This window comes from Genypterus blacodes, unplaced genomic scaffold (assembly GCF_046128005.1).
Source record: "Genypterus blacodes isolate CSIRO-AG114 ecotype Tasmania unplaced genomic scaffold, CSIRO-AGI_Gbla_v1 ptg000082l_1, whole genome shotgun sequence".
Taxonomy (NCBI): Eukaryota; Metazoa; Chordata; class Actinopteri; order Ophidiiformes; family Ophidiidae; genus Genypterus; species Genypterus blacodes.
Genome location: NW_027466887.1, coordinates 531272 through 554474, shown reverse-complemented (window position 1 = coordinate 554474; position 23203 = coordinate 531272). Strand labels below are relative to the sequence as shown.

The 23203-nt window shown below is 46.9% G+C and overlaps 2 protein-coding genes across 4 annotated transcripts in view; both read left to right on the top strand.

The window, feature by feature from the left end:
* The first annotated feature begins 914 nt into the window (after positions 1 to 914).
* Positions 915 to 14383, top strand: aspg (asparaginase homolog (S. cerevisiae)). 3 transcript variants are annotated; one of them, XM_076158487.1, is made up of 18 exons: positions 915 to 1486; positions 2999 to 3128; positions 4062 to 4103; positions 6547 to 6658; positions 6738 to 6863; positions 6953 to 7036; positions 7616 to 7742; positions 7847 to 7959; positions 9042 to 9227; positions 9305 to 9418; positions 9505 to 9624; positions 9877 to 9972; positions 10551 to 10714; positions 12092 to 12178; positions 12758 to 12857; positions 12941 to 13006; positions 13150 to 13194; positions 13750 to 14383. In XM_076158487.1, the coding sequence occupies exons 1-18, from the start codon at positions 1201 to 1203 to the stop codon at positions 13789 to 13791; spliced, it is 2040 nt and encodes a 679-aa protein (XP_076014602.1). In that variant the 5' UTR covers positions 915 to 1200; the 3' UTR covers positions 13792 to 14383. The 3 variants fall into 3 exon arrangements, with proteins under 3 accessions (XP_076014602.1, XP_076014603.1, XP_076014604.1); XM_076158488.1 differs by lacking the exon at positions 4062 to 4103; XM_076158489.1 differs by lacking the exon at positions 13150 to 13194 and having other exon boundaries at positions 916 to 1486.
* Positions 14384 to 20558: 6175 nt separating this feature from the next.
* Positions 20559 to 23203, top strand: part of kif26ab (kinesin family member 26Ab) — a 60380-nt gene continuing 57735 nt past the window's right edge. Inside the window, exons 1-2 of the mRNA XM_076158486.1 lie at positions 20559 to 20792; positions 21008 to 21238. Of these exons, the coding sequence (XP_076014601.1) occupies positions 20748 to 20792; positions 21008 to 21238 (276 nt within the window). The 5' untranslated portion in view covers positions 20559 to 20747. The remainder of the gene's footprint in view (positions 20793 to 21007; positions 21239 to 23203) is intronic.

Below are 23203 nucleotides of genomic sequence, written 5' to 3'. Positions count from 1 at the left end.
CCTTTATTTACACTTTGAATTTTATTTAACGTATTCATCGACCAATTTTTCTGTATTTTGGTTTTAATCCGATTATTTAAGTGTCTCTTGGAATTTAAAGGATTATATTGCCATCTAGTGGAGAAATGTGTAAGTGTAGTAAAGTGATGCAGGCAGGACAGCATAGTGAGAATCTAGGCCTTTTTGTTTCAACTTAATTCTGTTAAATCCAAATTTAATTTAGTTGTGTAGCAGCTGTGTAATGCCAACATCTGACAGTTTAATGGGATGAAGTGACCATAGGAAATGAGTTTGAGTTATTCCTTGAAAGAGATTTGATAGTGAACCATTTCTTTGCGAATCAAACATCTTAATTTGATCCTGCACTCAAGTCTAAGGAGATGCAGAGATGAGCTTTACGTGAAGCCGGCCTCAACTTAACGTTTGATCACAAAAACACACACACATGACATGACATATTTCATATGGTACATTACATCATGACTTGAATAATGTCATTCACAACTGCGATTGGCAATCGTGTTGATGCGCACACACACACACGAAGAAATAACTGTGCACCTGTGCTGTGTGTGCTGTACTCTGTGTACCTCTTAGATACGCAGAACACACAATTAAACACTGACATCCATGAGATTTACTGCTGCACAAGTGTGACCTCATTTCTCTTTCATTTGTTGTTGCTCTGTTGCACACACACACACACACACACACACACACACACACACACACACACACACACACTTCCTGACTTTGTGTTAGCCTGCCTTGGTTCTTGTTGGCTACAGTTGAAAGCGTTACTACTACATCCTGTTTACGCCTCCAAACTGTTCTTAACAGCTCTGGCCACACCCCCTCCGGTGACGTCACAGTGGGTAATCTTACATTTCCAAAGCGGATGATAGTAACGGAGGGGTTGATAACAGACGAGTCACATAATATAGATGACATACTATAACAACTATTTGAAAATAATAAATAAAAACTGAAGGAATGCGCATGCGCGTTGAGTAATTGCTCGGTTGCAGCGCTTGTCTGTGTGTGAGTGTGTGTGCCAGTGTATGTTGATTGATCACTTAAAATAGAGAGGAGCCACGTGTCGTCATTGAGCGTTTGTGGCCCTTTAAGTGTAGCTTGAGTTTAGAGTGGGCAGTGCTGCCTGACGGGAGCGCGTCTGACGCCACAGCAGCGCACTTAATCATGGCGGAATCGTGGAAACGCTCCGTCTCCGTGTCAGACAACATGTCATCCCTGGGCCGAGCACTGTCTTTTTCGAAGCTCAGCCACGCTGACAGTTCCGATGATTTCCACTCTCAGACGAACCTGAGCCGCGGGAACGGACCTCTGCACAAAGGCCGGAGGAGGAAGCTGTCGAGCTGCGGCAGCCTGAGCGAATTCGCGGAGTCCTTCAGCTCACCGTGCGCCGAGGCGAGGGTCCTGGTGATCAACACCGGGGGGACCATCGGCATGACGCTCCACAATAACGGTAGCCGAGTTTTTCCCCCCTTCACACACACTCACACACGTACTCTCTCTCTCTCACACACACAAGTGATCGCACAGCAGGTTAACGCTCGCATGTTTACAACGTGAGCCAGCTTGTTTGTCGGCATGTTGGCGCGTCCGCGAGTCATCCGCTCTAACATGCGTGACAACCATCACGGTAATCTGACTCCACCACAGGCTAAGCTAAGATGCTAGCGAGATAGATTCTATAAACGACCTGCTACTTCAAATGTTATTGTTAAGTTCCATTAAGATACACTTTAGATCACCTATTCCTTTAAGGACTGGAATCCCTGTGGAAATTACGTCATCAAAATGTATATACAGTATATACGCATCCTTTCACGAGGTTTTGACCTATATTACCACAACTCACATTCGTATAGAGAGCACGTTATTGCGCAATATTTTTTAGCGCGTTGTATCAAGTTAACTCACACACACACACACACACACACACACACACACACACACACACACACACACACACACACACACACAAGTGGAATTGTAATTTCCCCCCATAAACTGCGTCAGCCTTTCCTCACTATGCCTCGTGATTAGACATACACACGCACACATACAATCCAATACAACTCCCATGTTAGGAATCCTCCACTTATGAAGCTGGTGATGATCATGTTTGGTTGATGTTTCAGGGTTCTGGTGTTGGTTCAGTGTTTGTTGTTGGTGTGGTCACAGGTTAGTGGTGGTGTTGTTTGGAAACGTGGCTCTGATATTCTGCCCTCCTCAAATATGTGATTAAGTCTGGATGAAAATCTGGAATAGTCAGAGCCAGTACTCCCTTCTGGAGGAGGAGGAGGAGGAGGCTTGGAAGTATAAAGTTATGATTACAAGGTCACGTTTCTCCCTTTGCTGTCCTCAGCCAAGGTCGCGCTCCCTCCCTGCCCTTGGATCCTGAAGGTAGGTTTGTCCACATCTCCAGTCCAGGGCCTGGTGTCCTCATATGACCACGTGTTTGTCTGTAATGAAGCTGTCATAAGGAATGAGTGCTGGCGTCCATCCAGGCCGATGCAGCCACGTCCCTCTGCTCTCTGCTCTGCATTTGGTTACCATTCATGTTAATGTTTAGTCCTGCCTGCTTTGAGTTGGACTTTTTAGGGGAATGGAGATACAATACGTGCTCACATCAAAGCTGATCTGTTGTATCCATAATCCCATAAATCAATCATTAATGAGAAGAATCCTCCTCTATTCTGTCACCCGTTCATTCATTTACTTACATGTCATAATAAGATGAATGAACCAAAATCATAAATCTTATTTGGTGTGTATGTCAGAATCATAATTTAATCGTCTACATGGCTTCTGAAGCTTCTGCCTCATGCCATTCTTAAGTGCACCACTAGGGTTCAGTATGAGACTGGCACATCCCCTGTCCTGCTCCAAGTCATAATGAAAACACTGTATTGTTACCGTGGTGATGAAGCTGTGAAACATGCCTCTCTCTCCCTCCTGCTGTTGCTTACAGTGCTCGCCCCAAAGGCCAACGCTTTTGTAAAGAGCCTGAGGAAGCTGCCGATCCTCCACGATGAGATCTACGCCCAGCAGACCGGCATGTATGAATACTACGAGCCGGCTGAAAACACTCTGGTCCTGCCGTAAGTTCACACTGACCCATGTTCGGCTCTGCACATCACCAAACCTGTAAAAATGTGATTTAGAATTCCCCCATTTAGTTCCTTCTTTGCCAATGTGCGATATCTAGAACCCCTGGCACTGGTGTAGCTAAATGGAATGCAGCCACTATTGACATTATTGAGCGTCTCCCCTGTGTTTGTCATGTCAAAACACATTGACAAAGGCTCAGTGCTTTTGGCAGGAGGATAGGTTGAACTCCTCAAGGGATTTGTCACGTGCACATGTAAAATGCTAATCACCTTTCATACGGAGCCCAAATCTTTCACTTGTGGTGCATCCTTAATTCCTGATTTTCATTCTGTTGCGCTGCTCCAAGTGTAATAAAACAAGAAATAATCACAAATAATTAAGAAAACCCATCACGTTTTATTTGACTTACAAGAATATTATTTTTTTCCTCTTCTGCAGTTCATCTAATTGGTTATTTTCTGCCACTTTGGTCACCAGGGAAACACTCCAACTCAGTGTTTGAGGTGGATTTATTAGTTCCAAATTGTATCCATGTAAGTTGTGTGTAGAGATGAGCACAATCATCAAACATTTGAAAGGCAGGACAGTAGAAAAGGCTTAATCATATTAGACTAGACCTGTAATAGAACATTGCTGTACTACATTTCTTCATATGCAATAGTGAGCTGCTAGTAAGGTCATCATCATCTGTCCTCAGAGCCGCTCACCGCCCCCCCCAACACGGGGGGACCCACACACACAATAACTGAACTGCCCTTGTTGCTCTCAACAGGAAGCCTTCCAGACACTTGGACCACCTTTCTCACGGGTGCTGTAGTACTGCTAGCATTACTGTGTGCCTGCATCGTGGCTCGCCGAGTGTGTTAAGTGTGTGTGTGCCTGCACTCTTGAGAAACCAATGCAAGGGTGTGTTTGTGTGGCAGGGTATTGATGCTGACCGAGTTAAGACGGAATTCCAGGGAGCGGTAAGGGAGCGCTGCTCTGTGACGCCTCAACTATTTGTGATCCTCTTGACTCTGTCCCTGCTCACATCTGTCATCAGTGAGACAGCGGCTCTAATGGACTAATTTAGACTAGGACTCTCACGATTAATCGATCGTAATTGACTGCTCAGTGTTTAAAAAGACAGATTAAAATGCATGGAATCCATTATTCTGCAATATGACGCTGAAGTTCTGAGTCTGATGGACGCATGCTGCAGTATATACAGATATCAATTCATTGGTTGATTATCAAAACAATAAACTACAGCACTAAAACACTAAAGTAGAAAGAGGAGATAATGCAGCTTTACACACGCTGCAGTATCTGTGACACTTTCTGGAGGCGTTGCTGCTGCCCTGCTGGTGATGATATTGATCCTCTGGCACGTTTAATCCGTGTTGTCTGGGCGTGTGGCGAGCGTGCTGTCAAACCCCCCTGTGAGCACGTTTGGCGGCGCGTCAGGCCCAAGGGTAAAAACTCCCAGGTCCCCCGCACCCCCGCCCGAACCTGTGCACGTGTATCGTCTTCAGTGTCGGGTGAGGCACGGGCGCCTCCTACCTAATCTCCATACAGACCCTGAGCCCCTTTTATCTCGCCTGCCACTGTGACGGCTACAGCAGCAGAGGGCTGGGTGGGTGAGGTTGTATGGTAAAGATAAGATAATCTTTCATTTCTAATCTGTCCTTTTGTTTTTTGTTTTTTCTCATTCATCATAGTACCTAACTTATTGCACTTCTACTCTAGCTCTAGTTATGCTCTTAGCTGTTGGTTTAGGAAGGAAATGCGCTTACGATTTCTTGTGACCTGAAGTTCTTTTATCTACCTTTGTTGAACACACTTATTGTAAGTCGCTTTGGATAAAAGCGTCTGCTAAATGACCGTAATGTAATGTAATGTAATGAGAATGACGACACAGCGAGCGTTAAGTAAAACCCCTTAAAGCTGAGCCGCATGTGTGTGTGTGTGTGTGTGTTTGGATCATGGTGTGTTTCTGCACATGCATCTGGTTAATTCAGTCTTAACACTGAACATCACAGCGCTCATAATAACTCTGCATGCACATTCAGTAGATACATGTGTGTATTAACTCCATTTTTGGGTGTGATGTGCTTTATTAAAAGTATTTGCTTGTCATTTACTTTGTGCAGCATTAACATTAACAACAGTAATTGAGTGATATGCAATCTGATGTGTGAGCTGCTAATCGTATGCAACTTCCAGCCCCGACGTTGGATTCTTACTTCTGAGGAGGGAATTAGTTTATTGATTTATTGAAAAGCTTTATTCATGTGATGTTGAGAGGCAACGCCACAAGGCTATAACCCTCCTCCTCCTCTTCTCTTCTTTCGTTTAGTATTCACAGGCTATGAGGAATGGTAGCGAGGTTATGTTAATATGCGTCCGTAGCTAAACCGTGCGTCTCTGGCGTAGATGAATAATTGGACATTTGAATATTTGTTTTCTCGTCACTTTGTCTTTAAGATCATCGACGACATATGTTCAAAGGTTGCGTGTGTGTTTGTGTGTGTGTGCCCGCGAAATCATGGGGCTAATTGGAGGATGGCCTGCAGGACCCCTGGCTGGGTGGACGGCCGGACGGGGCCTCGCCTGCCTCGCCCTCCTGCTCCGTCCCCCTGCTGTTCCATTCAGGTCACATCTCCATGTTAAGAGGATCCCACATCCCTCCCGTTTTTTCTTTTTAAAAAGGGAGATTAAGGAGAAAATCTTTCCGTGGCTGCTTAGCCGTGCGCGCCGGCGTAAATGTCGCAGGTGGGGTCACAGTTAAACTCCACTTAGAGGGCGAGAAAGCATAAATATGCATGCAGCCTCTCTCTCGCTCTCTCTCCCTTGTGGCTGCAATCGAAGAGAAAGGCGCTCTTCTTTTTTCTCTCCCGCCCTAACCTACAATGACTCATCACGTATTGAGCTCCACACATGACCCTCAGGCGTCGTCCCTCAGAACAAATCGGCCACCTTATGCCGCTGTTACATGAGCCTTACACACACACACACACACTTTTCCATGACTCCCAGCGTTCCCTCCTCCTTTGCTTCCCCGAAAATTCCATGCGTACTTTTGAAAAGAGTGTTTTTTGGCACCCTGCTGCAGAGACAGACGGCCCGGCTAAATGGACTCGCCTTGGCTCATAAAGTCGCGCTCGTTTCTTTAGCGTTCCCCCAACCGCCTTTACGCCGACTTCCCGAAGTTGAGCGGAACACGAGCCCACTTTGTTACATAAGCACAATTAAGACGAGAGGGCGCCGCAATAATTACTCGTTTAACTGTGTGTGTGTTTGCAGTGAACAGCTGCACTTGCAATGAGTGAAATCCTTTTACTTTGTGCTTTTTGTGCATTGGAGCCACTTATTTATGTATTCATACCATGATTGAAACTCACAGAAGCCTTTTCCTTTCTTTTCCAGGGTGAATAAAGACAATAAGAGGATAGTCTACACTATTTTAGAGTATTGCCCTTTGCTGGACTCATGCAATATGACTACAGAGGACTGGGGGACCATCGGAAAGGACATCGAGGTGCTAGGCTGCTTCTTTTCATCTCAGGTTTTTAGATTGATTCCTTTTCTGTAACGATGTCTTCTCAACTCCAACGCAGAAAAACTACGAGAACTACGATGGCTTTGTGGTCCTGCATGGCACCGACACCATGGCCTACACCGCCTCCGCCCTGTCCTTCATGTGCGAACATCTGGGCAAGCCAGTCATCCTCACCGGCTCACAGGTTAGAACCGCCGCCGCCGCCTTCTTCATCTGTCATACAAGATGAATGTGTCCGCGGCTTTCCGTTTACCCTCCACTTCCTGTTTGCAGGTGCCTATTTATGAGATGAGGAACGACGGCAGAGACAACCTGCTGGGGGCGCTCTTGATTGCCGGTCAATTTGTTATCCCAGAGGTGAGGGGATGGGGATAACACACGCACACGCACACACACACACACACACACACACACACACACACACACACACACACACACACACACACACACGCACAGTCATCCTGTATGTTTCCCTGCTTTGAGATTGTGTGTGTGTGTGTGTGTGTGTGTGTGTGTGTGTGTGTGTGTGTGTGTGTGTGTGTGTGTGTGTGTGTGTGTGTGTGTGTGTGTGTGTGTGTGTGTGTGTGTGTGTGTGTGTGTGTGTGTGTGTGTGTGTGTGTGTGTGTGTGTGTGTGTGTGTGTGTGAGAGCGGAATGCTAAAGACAACAAGAGCTTTACCCTAACGACTTGTTTGACAGGAATACTAAACGACACTCGCTGACATGTGTGTTGCAACGCCAAAGTGTAATTACCAGAACAGGAAGTAAACTGCAAATAATGTGCAAATGAAAAATGGAAGCGTATTAAAAAGGTTTCTTGTATTGAATGTGTTTTATATGGAATAATCCTGTGGATGGTGTTTGACACAAGGCATCTTTGTTTGAGTCCCTGCAGTCATCAAACCTCGTGGTCTCACTGCGTCTCTCGTCTCTTTAGGTGTGCCTGTATTTCCACAACAAACTCTACAGGGGGAATCGCGTGACCAAAGTGGATTCGGGAAGTTTCAACGCCTTCTGCTCTCCCAACCTAGCTGCTCTGGCCACAGCTGAAGTGGATATTTCAAGTAAGGGGGAAAAATGGGTCAGACATGTTTCTTATGGGGTGAATATGTTTTTGTTTTGTTGATCCACTCTGTCTCCCTCTTTCACTCTCTGTCTTTTCCTCCAGTTAACTGGGATACGGTGTGGAGGGCCAACACCACAGCAAAGTTCCACGTAAGCACCGAGCTGAACCGGAACGTTGGCCTGCTCAGGCTGTTTCCAGGCATCACTGCTGCTACTGTAAGTCCAACTGTGCTTAGGACAAAAGTACCACAACCAAAGAATTTCTATTTTGGCTCTTCCACAGACTTCTGCAGGATCAGGAATGTCGCATTAAAACGATTTCCCCAGTTAATTCAGTCTCAATCTGATGTGATTTTCCTCCCTGTTCTGGTTAATTAAACAAATGTTTGTTGACCTCAGATGAACGTCTAATTGAAACAAAGAAAGAGTACAAATGAGGAAATTGGCTCCTCAAGCGTTACAGATTTCTCCAAAAATTGAAACAATAAATTGATAACCCCATTTTAGTGCTTTGACGCTGTTGCCATCACTTTACTCTTCTATTACTTTTGTGGTCTTGTAAATTGCCAACAAAGCTCAGCCCAGAGAAAGATGAGATGGAGTTATGACCCGTGACCAATCACCCTGTAAAGAGCCGGGACTGGCATAGATGGTGTAACATTTATCTGCACCTCCCCCCTCTGGAGGCGAGCGGAAGAGGAGCTTTACTATCTCAGGCTGCTCCCGCCGCCCAGGTTGCCCATCAAGACTTCCTAACAGCCTTTAAAGGCCTTATGAGGCCGGGGTTTGATTAGTCGCAGGGCTCCCGCATGCACCGCCTCCTCGCCTTCTATGCGTCGCCACTTTTTACTTGTCAACAAGAGGCTCGGCCCGCGTTTGATCCAAACTCCTTACCGCATCAGAAACACGGCACTTTTTAATGTCACCTTCGGTAACGGCCTCCCCTCTCCTTGCCAAGCCGCGTTATGGCCGCGAGCACCTTCAAAGTAATTGCTCTCCTCTCTGCCGTTTCAGTTATCTCCTATCCAGATGCCATGGCTACTGATGTGGTATAGGGGCTCCCAGTGCCAGTCAACCACTGGCTGAGATACTGGTTGCATAGACGGCACCAGATGGCTTTTAGGGGAGCGGTTGGGATAATGCATGGGTGTAAGACAGTTCAGGGGGGGGCAAAAATAACACTGAATACTAATTCCTTGCTGTTGATTCCAGCCGTCGGAGCAGCCGGTTCAGCTGAGCAAAGTATTCATTCTTTTGTTCCTTTTGTATGTTGAAATTGTACTCTTCTGTGTATCCAGGTGAGGGCTTTTCTGCAGCCGCCTATAGAGGGTGTAGTGCTGGAGACGTACGGCAGCGGAAACGCTCCGGATAACCGCGCCGACCTGCTGGAGGAGTTGAAGAAGGCCACAGACCGCGGCGTCATCATCATCAACTGCACCCAGTGTCTGCGTGGATCTGTGTCCACGTCTTACGCCACTGGCAAGGTGAGCTGATGACGCCGATCTTCTTGTGTAAGCGTTGTTATTGATTAATGAACTGGGCCGTCTGATTCCCGTGACAGGTTCTGATGGAAGCCGGGCTGATCGCCGGCTGTGACATGACGCCCGAGGCCGCCCTGTCAAAGCTGTCCTACGTGTTGGCCAGAGACGAACGGGACTTGCCAGCCAAGAAAAAGGTTGGTGTTGGAATTTTTAAAAGACTTTTCTTCCTTGTGGAACTGTAATAAAGTAACTGAATGTGTGTGTGTGTGTGCCCGTCCAGATGATGGGCCAGAACCTGCGAGGTGAGATGCTTGCCGACGTGGCAGGAGCCAAGCTGTCTCTGAGCGACAGCCGCTTCATTCAGGTCATCGCCAAGTCTCTCAGCATCAGCTGCAAAGAAGTGCGCATGACACACACACACACACACACTCACACACACACAAAGAAAGACTTCCTCTCTGTCAAACAGGTTCTTGTCAGACTCTTCCTTATCTGACAAAGCAGCAAAGCCCTACAGGCTGTCGTTTCTGTAAAGGTTGTCATGATAACACAAGTATGCAATGTTAACCCCCTTTTCCCCACCAAAATAAAATAATTCACCTCCTATCCGAACATATATTAGCGCCTGCATTGATGTCTGTGTCATCCGCAGGAGCTGGAAGCCATCCGTGACGCCCTGACGCCCCCGCTGGCCTGTGCCGCTGCCAGGATCGGTGATATAGACGCCTTAGAAGCCATAAAGGAAATGGTGAGCAACTATAAAACCTGACGCTACTCAGGCCTAAGTGTAATATGTAATCACACAAATTGCCTGCTACACTCCCAACCACGTAGGAGGCGTCTTACATTAAGCATTAAGTAGAGGAGAGTGTGTGTAGAGTGTGTGTGTGTGTGTGTGACCCAGAGATTCATCATAAACCTCTGGTGTGTTGGGTCAGTGGGGCTTGGGTCCATCCTGCTTGTTTTAAAGGGTCAATGCCTCCAAGTGAACCATTTCTTACACTGCGAGGCCGTTGCTCCTGTGTGTGTGTGTGTGTGTGTGTGTGTGTGTGTGTACGTGTGTACAAACAGACACGGAGGAAAACATCCACTGTACAAAGTGCAACAAAACGTGAGCTTGAACTGGTAAGACAAGCTGGTTTATGTGGCCGCTTGCTGCAGTAATAACTGTACAGATTCACGCCACTATAACTGAAACAAAAGGAAGATGATGAAGATGAAGTTCTGTCCTTAAACATCTATAAAGAATCAACAACAAAAGTCTGAGATGGCCGTTCTCTTTGTGTTTGTGTGTTAATAACGATGGATTGTTTCCTCTTGTAACAGGGGAGCCACTTGTGTCATTGTGACTATGACGGACGCACGCCGCTTCACATCGCGGCCTCTGAGGGTCACCTCAAAGTTGTGGAGTACCTGCTGGGTCAAGGGGCCACGGTCTACGCTAAGGATCGCTACGGCGACACGCCTTTATGCAACGCTGTGCGCTTTCGGTAAGGCTGCTATCATTCCGAACTGTCTGTGTGTGTGTGTGTGTGTGGGTGTGTGTGTGTGTGTGTGTGTGTCTCGACGGTGTTTAAATCCGCCCGTCTTCGTCTATTAGCGTCCATTTTGATACGTGGTAATATGTTGTTAATCGCTGCTGTAGGGAGGACTTGATTAAATGAGCAAGGTAGCAAATCTGTCTGTGTTTAGATGACAGGAATAGAAGGGGGATGAGACAGGGGGAGCTGCTCCTAATGGAGTTTAGAGGCCAAGCAATCATTACAAGCTAATTAGGCTAATTGTCATCAGACAGTTTAGACGGTGTTTATTTATACCAAAGCTGTTTTTGGTGTTTGGCTGTTTTTGTCATTCGCTAACATTAAATCAAAGTGTCTATCTGGGAAACTCAGGCCTCCGTCTTCTCGTTGTCGTGTTATGTCGAGCCTCGGGGCGGAATCGTTCACATCTTAAGAGCCGTGCCAAATGGCTGTTGTCCTATTTTAACGGTTGGCACTGCGAGTACGGACTTGCTTTGGCCATGAAGAGAGAGAGAGGGGGAGTGGGAGGGATGAGCCAGAGCATGAACACCTGCCGCCGCGCACATTACATTACATTACATTACATTACGATCATTTGGCAGACGCTTTTATCCAAAGCGACTTACATTACATTACCACCCTTCGCAGAGGGGGGAGCAATTGAGGGTTCGGAGCCTTGCTCAGGGGCACCTCGGCAGGGGCTCGAACCGGCTACCCTCCGGTTCCCAAGCAGAAGCACTACCCACTGAGCCACTGCCTGCACACACACACACACACACACACCTCGTCAGATGCGTCCATTTCTATTTTTACTTTTGCGACTCAACCATCGTATCCTCACTCATTTTGTGACTTGTGACTCGGGCACATGCCATATAAGGAATGGCAAAGGGCACGCAGGAAGTAGTGGGAGTCGGTAAGGAGAACAAAAGAGGGGCGTGTCCTCTGAACCAGTCCTACCAGTCAGCGCCCAGTTTCACAGATGAGATACTGGCTGAAAGGAGCTGTTTGTAAATCAGATCAGCTTCCTCAATCAGAACTCAAATCAGCTTCCTCTGTCATAAAGGAAGATGGTTCAGAAAGAAGCAAACTAACTTTAAAACATTAGTATTTTTTTTAGAATGAAGCTTTGTAACCTTTTGTTTAGGTCATTGATTATTCCTGGTTGTGCAAACAGGTGATTCCTGCGCGGGTGGATCATTGCGGGGGTGTAGGGAACTTGTCCCAACTCGCCAAACTACAAGCACTTGGCACAAACTCTGTCATGTTTAGAAAGGAAGAACAGTTTGTTTCGTTATTCTTCTCATCCATACTCAATGACAATCTGCTCTCTCTGATCTACTTCAGGCACAAAGATGTCGTCAAGCTGCTGAGACAGACCGGCGCTCACTTCTCCAGGAACGAACTGGAGGAGGCGGGCACAGAACTGTGCAGGTGAGGCGTGCGGCACAAAAGCAGTTATTCAAAACAGTTTGCACACACACACACACACACACACACACACACACACACACACACACACACACACACACACACACACACACACACACACACACACACACACACACACACACACACACACACACACACACACACACACACACACGCCCAAACACATATATATATACAGTATTGACGCATATATAACCTTAAACGCTTTGTGGCCCAGCTATACGCTGCGACCCATCCTACATAGCTCACACAGGTACGACAGGTTGTCCCGGTGTTGCGCAAACTGTAGGAATGCTCCCATGCGGCATAGCTTTGGATCTGTTCTTCATCTGTTCTTGTGCCGTGCAGAAATCAGATCCAAAGCAAAGACAAACACTGTGACGGGACCTGAAGAGTTGATCCTGTTTCATGTGACAAAAAAAACGAGACGCTCCAGGTTGTTCGGACAAAACCTGTATTAGTCACAAAGTCGTTGAAGGCGTCTGTGTGGCCATGTTGGTCATCTACATCAGTCTCTGCTCTCTGTACAGTAATGAACCCTCACGTTGTCGTTCCCTTTAGCCTGGCAGCCAGCGGCGACCTGGAGGGCCTGGAAATCTGGGGCCTGGCCGGAGCCGATTTCAATACCCCAGGCTACGATGGACATACCGCCATCGAAGTGGTGAGCTCAGAGCCATCCTCCACTTTTTTTAAAAACGTCCTAAACTAAAGCTCGCCCTTAATCGTTCGCGTTTTCTCTCCCAGGCTCAGGCTGTGGCCAAAAAGGAAGTGGTGACGTTTCTGTTCCAGTGCATGAACTCTAAGACCAAGGTAACAGTTTATCAGTCTACAAACAAACTCCAACTTGGGGCTCTCTGGTACTGGTATCTCTTCCAGTTGCCTCTCAATCAAATGATTCATGAATTGTATAAATGCTGAATTATGTATTAATTCCTTGTTGTGTCTAATTTCAGACTGTTATTGGTGATTTAAATGAGTGTGATGAATGTGATGATGAGGTAAATGAGATTTGGTGTTTGTATTCCCCCGGCATGCTGCTTTGACTCCCTCCTCTCTATGGCTGCGTCCCATTTCTGATGTTTGTTAAAGTCCAGAATCCTTCCATCCGTCCTGTTTTCCTCGGGCGTAAATGATTGACTTTATGTTTTCTGAACTGGGGTAGCACTCAGAGCAAATACCTCCACCAAGGCCTCTCCAACCCTCTGAATCTGTGATTGCAAAACATGTCTTGATGTTTGACCCTGATGGCTGATCGGCCTTCACACAAAGATTACAGACGAATCTGACAACAAACATGAAAATATTTTGACAAACACAGCAGGAAGTCACCTTGGTGGAAGAAGCTCATAAAGGCTGTTTGTGAATGTTGCCTTTGTGGTGCCAAACAGAAAACACTTCTCTTACATCCTTGATATGTCAGAATTGGATCAACTAGTGATGGCATGCCACGTATACATACACACACACAGGCTTTAGAATAACACACACAAACACACACCTGTCACCTCCCCAGTGTTTCATATTAACGCCGTTTCTCTCTGCGTCTGTTGTAGAGCGGAGGAGTGATTGAATTCACTGCCCGAACTGGATTGTGAGCTTTGACGCTCCCTAAGCCAACAGGAAATGCCCTCCCCATCACGCCGTCCACTGCTGCTCTCTCTACCATGAATGTCTCAAGAAGCACATAACACGTAGTGATCCCACTGCACCGAGCCCAAGGAGAGCAAACTTGGGATATACAATATGCACTGTATATATTTTATTGTGGCACAGTATTCTATGTATAAATGTTAAAAAGAAGTGTTTTAATACAAATATTAAATACCAGGGTCTGTTATGTGCTGCCAATCAGGGAATCACTGGTTAACGTAACGCCTGTAGGGTAAAATGGAAAATGCTGAATCCTCCTTTATTAGTGAAGGAGGTGTTAGAGGAAGTTATTGTAGTGTCATTTTACATTAATACCTCTATAGCAATAACTTAGTTACAGGGTAAATTCTCAATTTCTTTATTTATTCTATTTTTATAGTAGATATCATCTTATAAATGGCTGGAAAACATCATAATTTTTGTTCCTTTTGTAAGTAATTTCCCCCCAAACAAAGACACGACCCCAGAGCCACACTTTGTAATCAGCCTCAGCTCAAACAGGTACTACAGAAAACTGCAGTTTACTGTCACACTCATCCAGCCTGTTTCCAGAGCCCACAAAGTAGCTGGAAAAGTGGCATATTTCAGTCTGCCACGCTGTGTGAAAGTCAAACGGAGCCAGATCAGGAATAGAAACTGCCTGTTGCTACCTTCTACCTTGAATTATGAATGAAAAAACAAAAGCGTATGTGTTTGAGTTATATTTATTAGTAAATGCTGTTAAATGGATCAACGTTCCTGTATAAACCAATCTGTTCTTACGTGTTCCATGTCCCTGTCGTCACATGTACCAGTGTTTTCCTTTTTATGTTTTGCTTTAAGGTACAAATACCTAAAGATTCAATGACTTGAATTCTTGTCCTGCTGTATGATTTATTATCTCACTGCTGTTCTTCAAATGTAGATGTACCAATGTGTTAGACGGTGTGTTACCAGGTGGGTTTAGTTGATGCTTTTTTGCAGGTATGGCCTCGCTGATGTCATCATAAGCACTATAGAGACTTGAATAAATAAATAAATATCTAGTTTCAAAGACACGCCTCCTGTGATTTCATGAATTCTCCATGTCTTTGTTGCAAATAACCCTGAAATTGTAGTTTTTGCTCCCAGCGAAAAAGCCCCGAATGACTTGCATCAGATGTGGATTTCCATATAAATTAATGCTTCTCCCCAATTGTTGAAGGTCATTTTTATTAGTGTGTGCTGAGACCTGTTGTATTCTCTAAAGAAATGTGTTCTGAATAATAAAAGGCTGGCAGTATAGCTTGAGTTAACGCCACATCAATCACAGATGTAGGACTCGTCTAACAATTCAGTGAATTAAAACCCTAGAAATCAAACATTCTCCTTATTGTTAGTGTCCCATTTACAAAGATAAGATGAATTCTCCCTGCGTTCATGTGACTTGTCAGCTCACAGATGCTGGTATTTGCAGTTGCTGTCTTCAGGGCGGCAGCCTGGCCGAGCTGCTTGCCGGTGGAACCCAGCTCATCCGGTTGGACCAGCATGGGCCTCATTCCTCTCTGAATGAGAGACTTGTATGAACCTAACCCCAAAACGCTATATAAAGAGCTGTGACACGCCACTTGCTCAGTCTCAGCACGGATGGCACCAAGGAGACGCTGTCACCAACGAATCACTCAGCTTTCTCCAGGTAAGCTGCTTCTGAATCGCCGGCCCGGTCCGCTCCTGTTCTGTCACAGGCCGGGACTCACAAATCTGTTCCAGCCGTGTGCTTACAGGTCCCTGCGCCTCAAACCGGGGACTCATTTCAGATCGTTACTGGAGCTGCCCTTTCTCTTTTGCTGTGGTGGGAGAAGTGAGGAAAAGGAGGCCAGGACTGTTGCCCCCCTGAAGGAGTCTGGTCTCTCTGATGAAGTGGTTCTCAACAGTTCAACAGTTCTTTGACAAAATTGTGAAATGTTTAGGACCACTTGACCAGTCAGACAAATGCTGCCAGCCTGGGAAATACTCCACTCTCTCTTCGAGTCTTGATTTATGGACAATGGACTTGGACTGGGAGAAGCGTCGCAAAGGCCAAAGAACAACTCATGTCTGACTGTATATATTCCTCTCTCTCTCCCGCTCTCTCTCTCTCGTGTGTGAGTGTGTGTGTGTGTCTCTCTCTCTCTCTCTCTCTCTCTCTCTCTCTCTCTCTCTCCTTATGCCCCCTTGTGTTACAATGTGGACTGCAGTCCAGCCGCTGCGGGGGCCCTGAAGCCATCACACTTTGCTAATAGTCATTCATTTCTTTTTCCTGAACAGCTTTTTGTGCTGCGGTAACACTTTCTTACCGCTGCTTTGCCGCTTTACACCATTTATCACGACCAATTAAAACAAGTCAATAAAGAATCATTTGTCTCTGTTGAGTCTGTGCCTGCAGGGAGGGCCGCTGTCCAATGTACTGAAACTTGCAGCTGTGAGTAGAAAAAAAAAAACTCTGCAACTCTGCATCTGCGTTCATTTGCCTACAAATCTTCCATAGGGGAGCGTAGGAATGACTAATGGATGACAGGACATTATTATGAATAGTCTAGGTGGTGAATAATCACGCTTGAGTCATCTATTTCTAATGACTAAGAGGGAGAAATGAATATCCCCAGCCATTAAATGATCTGTGCAATTAGGTTATCTCAAAAAGTTGTTGACAGATTGAGGTGAAACTTGGTGGGCCGGTCGGTCGGGATCCAGGGAAGAACCCATGACAGGTTGACACCGGTTGGCCAGAAGGTGGCGCTGCATCGAAACAGGAAGACATAGAATCCAAATGTTTTTTTTCTCCTTAGATTCTTCTGGTGTATTTGCATGCATCCTTATAGGCCACACCCCTTTTGTGCCTTCCTAGATTTTCAGTTTTCCCTTGCATTTATATTTCTTTACAAAACAGTTTCATCGTACAGCTCCTCCTATGATTTTAGGTCAAAAGTCCCTAAATTGTAGAAATGTAGAATGTCTTTGTTTCTCTACATTCCTCTCTGTTTTGCTATATTTGGCTGCCAAAGCTGAGTGGGCGTGGCTCAATCTTGAATGATTTCATTCTATTGTAAACCAAACCTGTAGCACCTGTGCACTCAGTGACCTGTTAAATTTAATCTCTGAAAGAAGGAGTCATAATTGGACCACTCCTCGGCCTTGGCGGAGGCATGCCCGCTCTGTCTTGTAAGTTAGATTTCTGGTGATTTGATGGGAAAACCCCCAAAGTGAAAACCTCGCCAACCTCTGAAGACCCAAGTGCTTCTCTTTCCCAAGGACTACTTTATATTGCATAAATCATTCATGAAAGCACTGTGCACAGATTACTCCCTCTCCCGTATTAGACAGCCCCCCCCCCACTCTCTCCCCCGCTGCCTTCTTCTTCTTCTTCTCTTTGATCTCATCGGTGTGCCAAGAACTATCAATATTTGCTAAACGTTCCACACAAAGCCGCTCCGTTCACCCGGGAGAAGCCGCAGAGGTCTGGCAGGCACAGGGAAGACATAGGAGAGGCATTAATGAGATGCCCAGAGCGATTTCCCCTGTACGTGCACAAGGGCAGCAGATGTAGCAGGAGGGTCCCCTGGGATCCTGTCCCCGGAATTTCATCAGCGGCCTGGGAGACTCAAACCAAACCTCCTCCGGTGAGGAGAGCTGGGTGACGGACATGGTAAATCATCTTTACTATGGATTGTAATTATCAGTCCAGTGACAACCTAAGCAACAGACCCCCCCCCCCCCCCCCCCCCCCCCTTACACCACACTCACAAAACGTATGTGTGATTGAGGTGGTGGGGGGGGGGGGGGGTCTGTTGCTTAGGTTGTCACTGGACTGATAATTACAATCCATAGTAAAGATGGGGGGGGTTGTGGAGTGTTTGAGGGCTGAAAAATAATTTATTCATCGCTTGGATATTTATTATTCAATCCATCCTCTTATCTGTCCAATCACCATTGTGGCAAGCAGTAAATCTGCAGTTCATCATCTCTGACCTAGAGAAAGCAAAGCTGCCCAGGGGCCCCCAAACTTTCACACCCAAAAGGACCCCCCCATCTGATAATGTTTTCATCCCATGAGAAGTACCAAACCTTGATCTGATGAAGAAATGCAGTGATCATCAACCAGGAGCTCCAGTAAGAACCTAAATACGGCCACTCTTCATTTATTCAGTAAAGTTGAAGCCTGCAAGCACAACTGTCTCTTTAAGGTGGAAATCAGAGCATGAAGGCTTGAATGTGTGATGTCATCAGGTAATTGTGTGTGTGAGTTGGACCGCTATGCTGGTGAATGAGTGTGTGTTCATGGAGGTTTTATCTGAGTATGTACCGCTCGGTGTCATTTACTCAATTCACCGTGGACGATGTCACAGTATCAGTTGTTCCATTACTCCACTCACAGCTCCGGGATGACATCACCACTACAATCCTCCCTCCCTCTCTCTCTCTCTCTCTCTCTCTCTCTCTCTCTCTCTCTCTCTCTCTCTCACACCTTTAGGAGAAACTGCAAACGCACCAATTAAGCCTGACCTGATCAAATCCAGTGTAAAGTCTATTTTCAGTTGAAGTTCTCCTTTAAGTCTATAGTCTCATTCATGCATCCATATGCAGACTAATTACATCGACGGGATGGATCCCCTGAACCACAACCGCTCACTGACTTAAACCATTCAATCTATGGGATAACAAGGCACAGCCGGTGGAAATGTTTCAGATTCCTAACCACTTTAAAGGGATCTTAGACATCAGGAACTGACTGTAAACACTGAAATGTATGCTTGAAAAAATAAACGATATGAGATCAAATTACAACTTAGGACAATATGAATATCAATGTTACATGTTATGTGATTGTAAGTGGTTGTGTTTTAACATGTGGAGCTTCTGGTGGGGGCTGCCACCAGCAAATCGGGTGGGAGAACAGGTCATCAGTGACTGAGAGAGGGACTGAGTGGATGAGAGAGAGAGAGAGAGAGAGGGAGGGAGGTGTGGATGCTGGAGAACAGAGCGCAGCGCGGAACAAGGTGCTCCTTCGCTCTCAGACCTGCAGAGCTGAAACATCAGCCCCGTGAGCAGCTTCTTCTTCTTCGGGATGCCTCTAAAAGTATCTCAGTGGATCTAAATGTCTTCACCCGTGGATGGATGCTACCGCTTTCTTCCTCCCCTGGTCGTGTTTGCATTGGAGAGCTTCTTTTACGCACACGTGTGAGCGCTCGCCGCCAGTCACTGGATGTCCGGATTAAGCCTTTTGGATGTGTTTGGAGGGTATGAGAGATTTGAAATTGATGGCTCCGCACAGCAAGTAGCTTCCCGAGGCGCGGAATATCGTCGAGACTACACTTACTGCCCGCATGGCTCTACCAAACTCACCGGGGTCTCCTGGAGCTGAGAAGCCCAACCCCAGCCTCATAGACCTGGGGACAATCCTCGTTGACTCCGACATCATATTTGGATTTACAAGTCACCTGCTGAGGAGAAAAACAAAGGTAAGAGAAACAAAGCACGTGTTGTTTATTTGAGATATTTAACACGCTGGTTTTAACGGTACACTGGGTAGGAATAAAGGAGAAACGGTGATGAGCGGACAGCTGATTTGCCTGTGACAGCCTCGGGCTTCTGTCCGCGTTCAGGACCTAGAACAGCAGCCTGGATCCTCTTCATCACCCGAAACTTCACAAGATATCCATCATCACTTAGTTCGTCTTATTTTACACGCGGACAGAATTCTTCAACACTTGAAAAGTACATTTTCTTGTCAAACAACTTTGATTTGAATAGACTACAGCCAATGTGGAGGACTGATGGACGAATCCCCCTCTTGTAGAGAGAACTCCAATGTGAAGGGTTAAAATACTATTTTAAGATTATATGGACTGATCTTGGTTTTATGTTTCTTAATGATGCTTGCACGGAAAATTGTTATTACATCCCAGCTCGAAAAACAATTTAAATGGCACTGAAAATAGATTAGACCCCATATGCTCTTCACGTGAACCCCATCTGGTTGAATTTGCAACGAGTTGTGCTGTTAAAATCTGTGTGTGTGTGTGTGGAAAGCTGTGTGTTCTACCAAAACTCGCGGAAAAGCTGGAAAATTAGAAAAGGATTGGGATGTTTGGGTTAGGGTGGGGGGCGCATGAGGACGCCGTCGGTGACATCACCCACATGAAATATTCAAAGTTTACCAAATAAATATTTAACCTCACTGCCCCGCACCCTTCTTCCTCTGGTTTGAGACAAACGGAATGTCACTCCCCATTTTGGCCAGAGGGTGGCGCCAGAGTAACGCTGAGGACACGCAGACGACGCATGGAGAGGAGAGGCAACAGTTGCTTATAGCCAACGAAACAGAGCAGCCAGTGTGTGTGCGTAAAATAGTCTCCATCAGCTCAAAAGCAAGAACACATAAATAAATAAATAAATAAATAAAATAAGCGCTGACAAAACAAATTAGACACTATATCAACGTAAACTGTCAATTCAGAGGAATGCATCAATAACCAGTGAATTCTGTATTTGATAGTACTTATGGAGGAACACACACCTAACAATCCAGCCCGGTGTGTGCGTCTCTGTGTGTGTGTGTGTGTTAGCAGCTCTGCGCCCTCCTCATGTAGCTCCCCCACCCCGAGCAGGAAACTTCTCCCCACTTTGCCCTCCCACTCCACGCGTAAAATCCGCCCCCTTGCGCGCCGCCCGAGCACCCTCCCGTGCCCAAGAGCTCCTCCGCTGTTCTGGAAAAAGTTATGGGACTCGCAACCGCCTCCACCTCACACGACCAGCCGCTGTCCCCCCGCGGAACACCGTGACAGATGACCGCTCAGCTCCAGGCTCGTCCCCGGTGCAGCTTATGGCGCAGATGCCAAACTTTTGAGTTCTTCGCCAAGACGTTTTCCTGAAATTCCTCCCCCCTTTTTCTCCCCCTTGGAGGATGGAATCATTTGGGGGCAATTCTGCTAAAGACTGCAGACTCGCTGTAAGTGTCTCACTGCGGATATTGAAGTAAAAACTATTAATTATCAATTGTTTCCACCTGTCACTCTGTACGCGCTCCTATTTACACGGGTTGTCAAGGTGCACGCAAACACACACAGACACACGCTCACACAAATTGGGGGGGATGTTACTCTGTTGTGTCTCCCACAAACCCAAACGTTTACCCCCTCCAAACACTCGTCTGTTACGCCGAAGGTGGAGGGATGTCTGAGCGGGGAGTCACCGGCCACCGTCGACACGAGCCCCAGGAAAAGGCTCCATTCGGCGGAGGACGCGCGCTGCAGCAGCCGGCCTCCTCCCGAGGGCGCCGGGTCCGTTTGCATCCCCGAGTCGGAGCAGAAGGGGAGCTTTTGCCCGCAGTGTCAGAAGAAAGTGTCGGAGCTGAAGAAGCAGGCGATCACGCTGGCGGAGCAGAACTCACTCAAGGTTTGTCAAAGAAACTTTTCTACTCTTCTCTTCTCCTCTCCTCTCCTCTAGTCTCAGTTTCATTTTGTGTTGGCTTTATGGGTGTTTGTGCATATGGGATCTGACATTAACTTGTTGATAAATGCATGTTTTGGAAGATCTAGGAAGTCCATGATAGCTGTGTGTTATGGTGATATGAGCCCACTGGACCCCTTCTGGTAAATTGACCCACATTTGCAGGAAGGTCAAGAAAGAGCCTTTGTTCCAGCCTCTCAGTCTGAGCTTTACTAGACCACCTGCACCTGCTGCTCCTCACGCTGATATCTGTGGATACTGGGGTCACATCCACGCCAGGTTCTATGATTGTCCCAGTAAATCCCTCAGCCTGCTCTTATAAAGTTGTTTATGTCTGTGCTGAGCTTCCAATGCCGGCCTTGGATGTTGAAAATAGAAGGTTTCAAGACTTTGAAAGTGGCCCATTGTTTGGCCAAACAATGCTTATCTCTTTATTCTGCTGCTGGGGAGTGGGTGGGTGTGTGTGTGTGGTGGGGGTCGACGTCGGGTTGAAACAAGCGAGCCGCTCTCGTCGCAGACCGAGGAGGAAGTTTAGTCCCAGTCGACCTTCGCTGCGCATTGAAAGTGTTCCTGTATGGCTGCTCCCACAATTCCCACCGTGGTTAAATATAGGCTGCAGCTCTGGTGGCGCGCTGCCTTCGCCCCCGGGTCTGCTCTCCTTCTCCTTTGTTGTCCCGTTTTAGAGAAGGTCTCGCGCTGGGATTAGATTACAGCACCCAGCAGCTTCACCCCAAATCCCACAGCACCTAATATCCACGTGGGGACAGGTAGAACAAGGGACAGGGGGGGGCGTTTCCTCCAGCACCTGGGTCCTCTCTCTGTGTGGTCTCAACGTCGTGAGAGATTGTAGGAGGTCAGAGCAGATCTGTGTTCAGGTATCGGGTAAATCCACCCCCTTAAACACATTTAGTTTCCCCTTAACTGCCATGGGAACTGACCTCCCCTTTTTAGTGCCTGGGCCTCCAGCAGCACTTTGTGGCCTTTACCAGGTGCTCTGTGTGTGGAGGGAGGGATGAGAGTGGCCCCCTTTCTCCTATTTTACCCTTGTTGATGGCTAAATTGGGCCTTAATTCCAGGGTGGCACACAGTGATGGCAGGGTGCTGTTATTGTATCAGGGTTACGGTCCGAGCTCCTCCGAGCCACAGGATAATAAAGCCTTTGTCTTCTTGAGGGTTTGCTCCGCTCACCTGTAGAGGCCTCAGCGGAGGACGCGGTCACGGGTGATTGCTTCCAAGTGGCTTCCTCCGCACAGAGAATAAAGGTCAGGAGGGCGACTCAGGTGGCCTGTCTGGGATCGGCGCTACCTGTTGCCGTTGGAGAAAAAGGGGCTTGGGCCTGTGTTGTGTCTGCGGTCATCATGGGAAAGCGAGAGCGGGGACTGTTTACGCGAGGTTGCACTTCCCCTCCTTGCCCATTTTTTTTGTGTGCAGAGGAAGTGGGCCCGGTCCCCAGACGTCCCCTCCACCCCCCTCCGCCTCCCCCCTCGGCCTGCCAGCAGACGCATTGTTTGAGTACAGTAGTAGTGAGCGGATAAGAAACTCAAGGAACAGTGTTGTGGCTTGAATGCATTTTGCTTTTCTTGCTGGAGAGAAAGTCCAGCGCACACGGAAGCCTTCCCCACATAGTGTTTGTGTTTTCCTGTTTGGGGGCTCAAACAATCCCATTCTGTCCCGCCGGCGCAGGAAACGCCGCGTCAGCTCTATAGAACTGAAGACCAGAAGTCATTCTTCGCGTCCAACAATGTCTTTACGTCCACGCAGCCATTCTTTACGCTTTATACCCCAGAGTGCCTTGTTTAAAGAGAAACGGTGTCTGCTGTTAAATATTGTTTCTAATACATTTAATTTACGGCGCTTTTTTACATTATCAATATTTTACGACAAAGAGATTAAAGAGTCTCAACCTCAAAT

Excerpts from the sequence above, each read along its gene's own strand:
- aspg (XM_076158487.1), top strand. The coding sequence starts at position 1,201 with ATGGCGGAATCGTGGAAACGCTCCGTCTCCGTGTCAGACAACATGTCA. Across the intron at positions 1,487-2,998 it reads CATGACGCTCCACAATAACG|TGCTCGCCCCAAAGGCCAAC; the intron begins GTAGCCGAGTTT and ends TGTTGCTTACAG. Across the intron at positions 7,037-7,615 it reads GTCAATTTGTTATCCCAGAG|GTGTGCCTGTATTTCCACAA; the intron begins GTGAGGGGATGG and ends TCGTCTCTTTAG.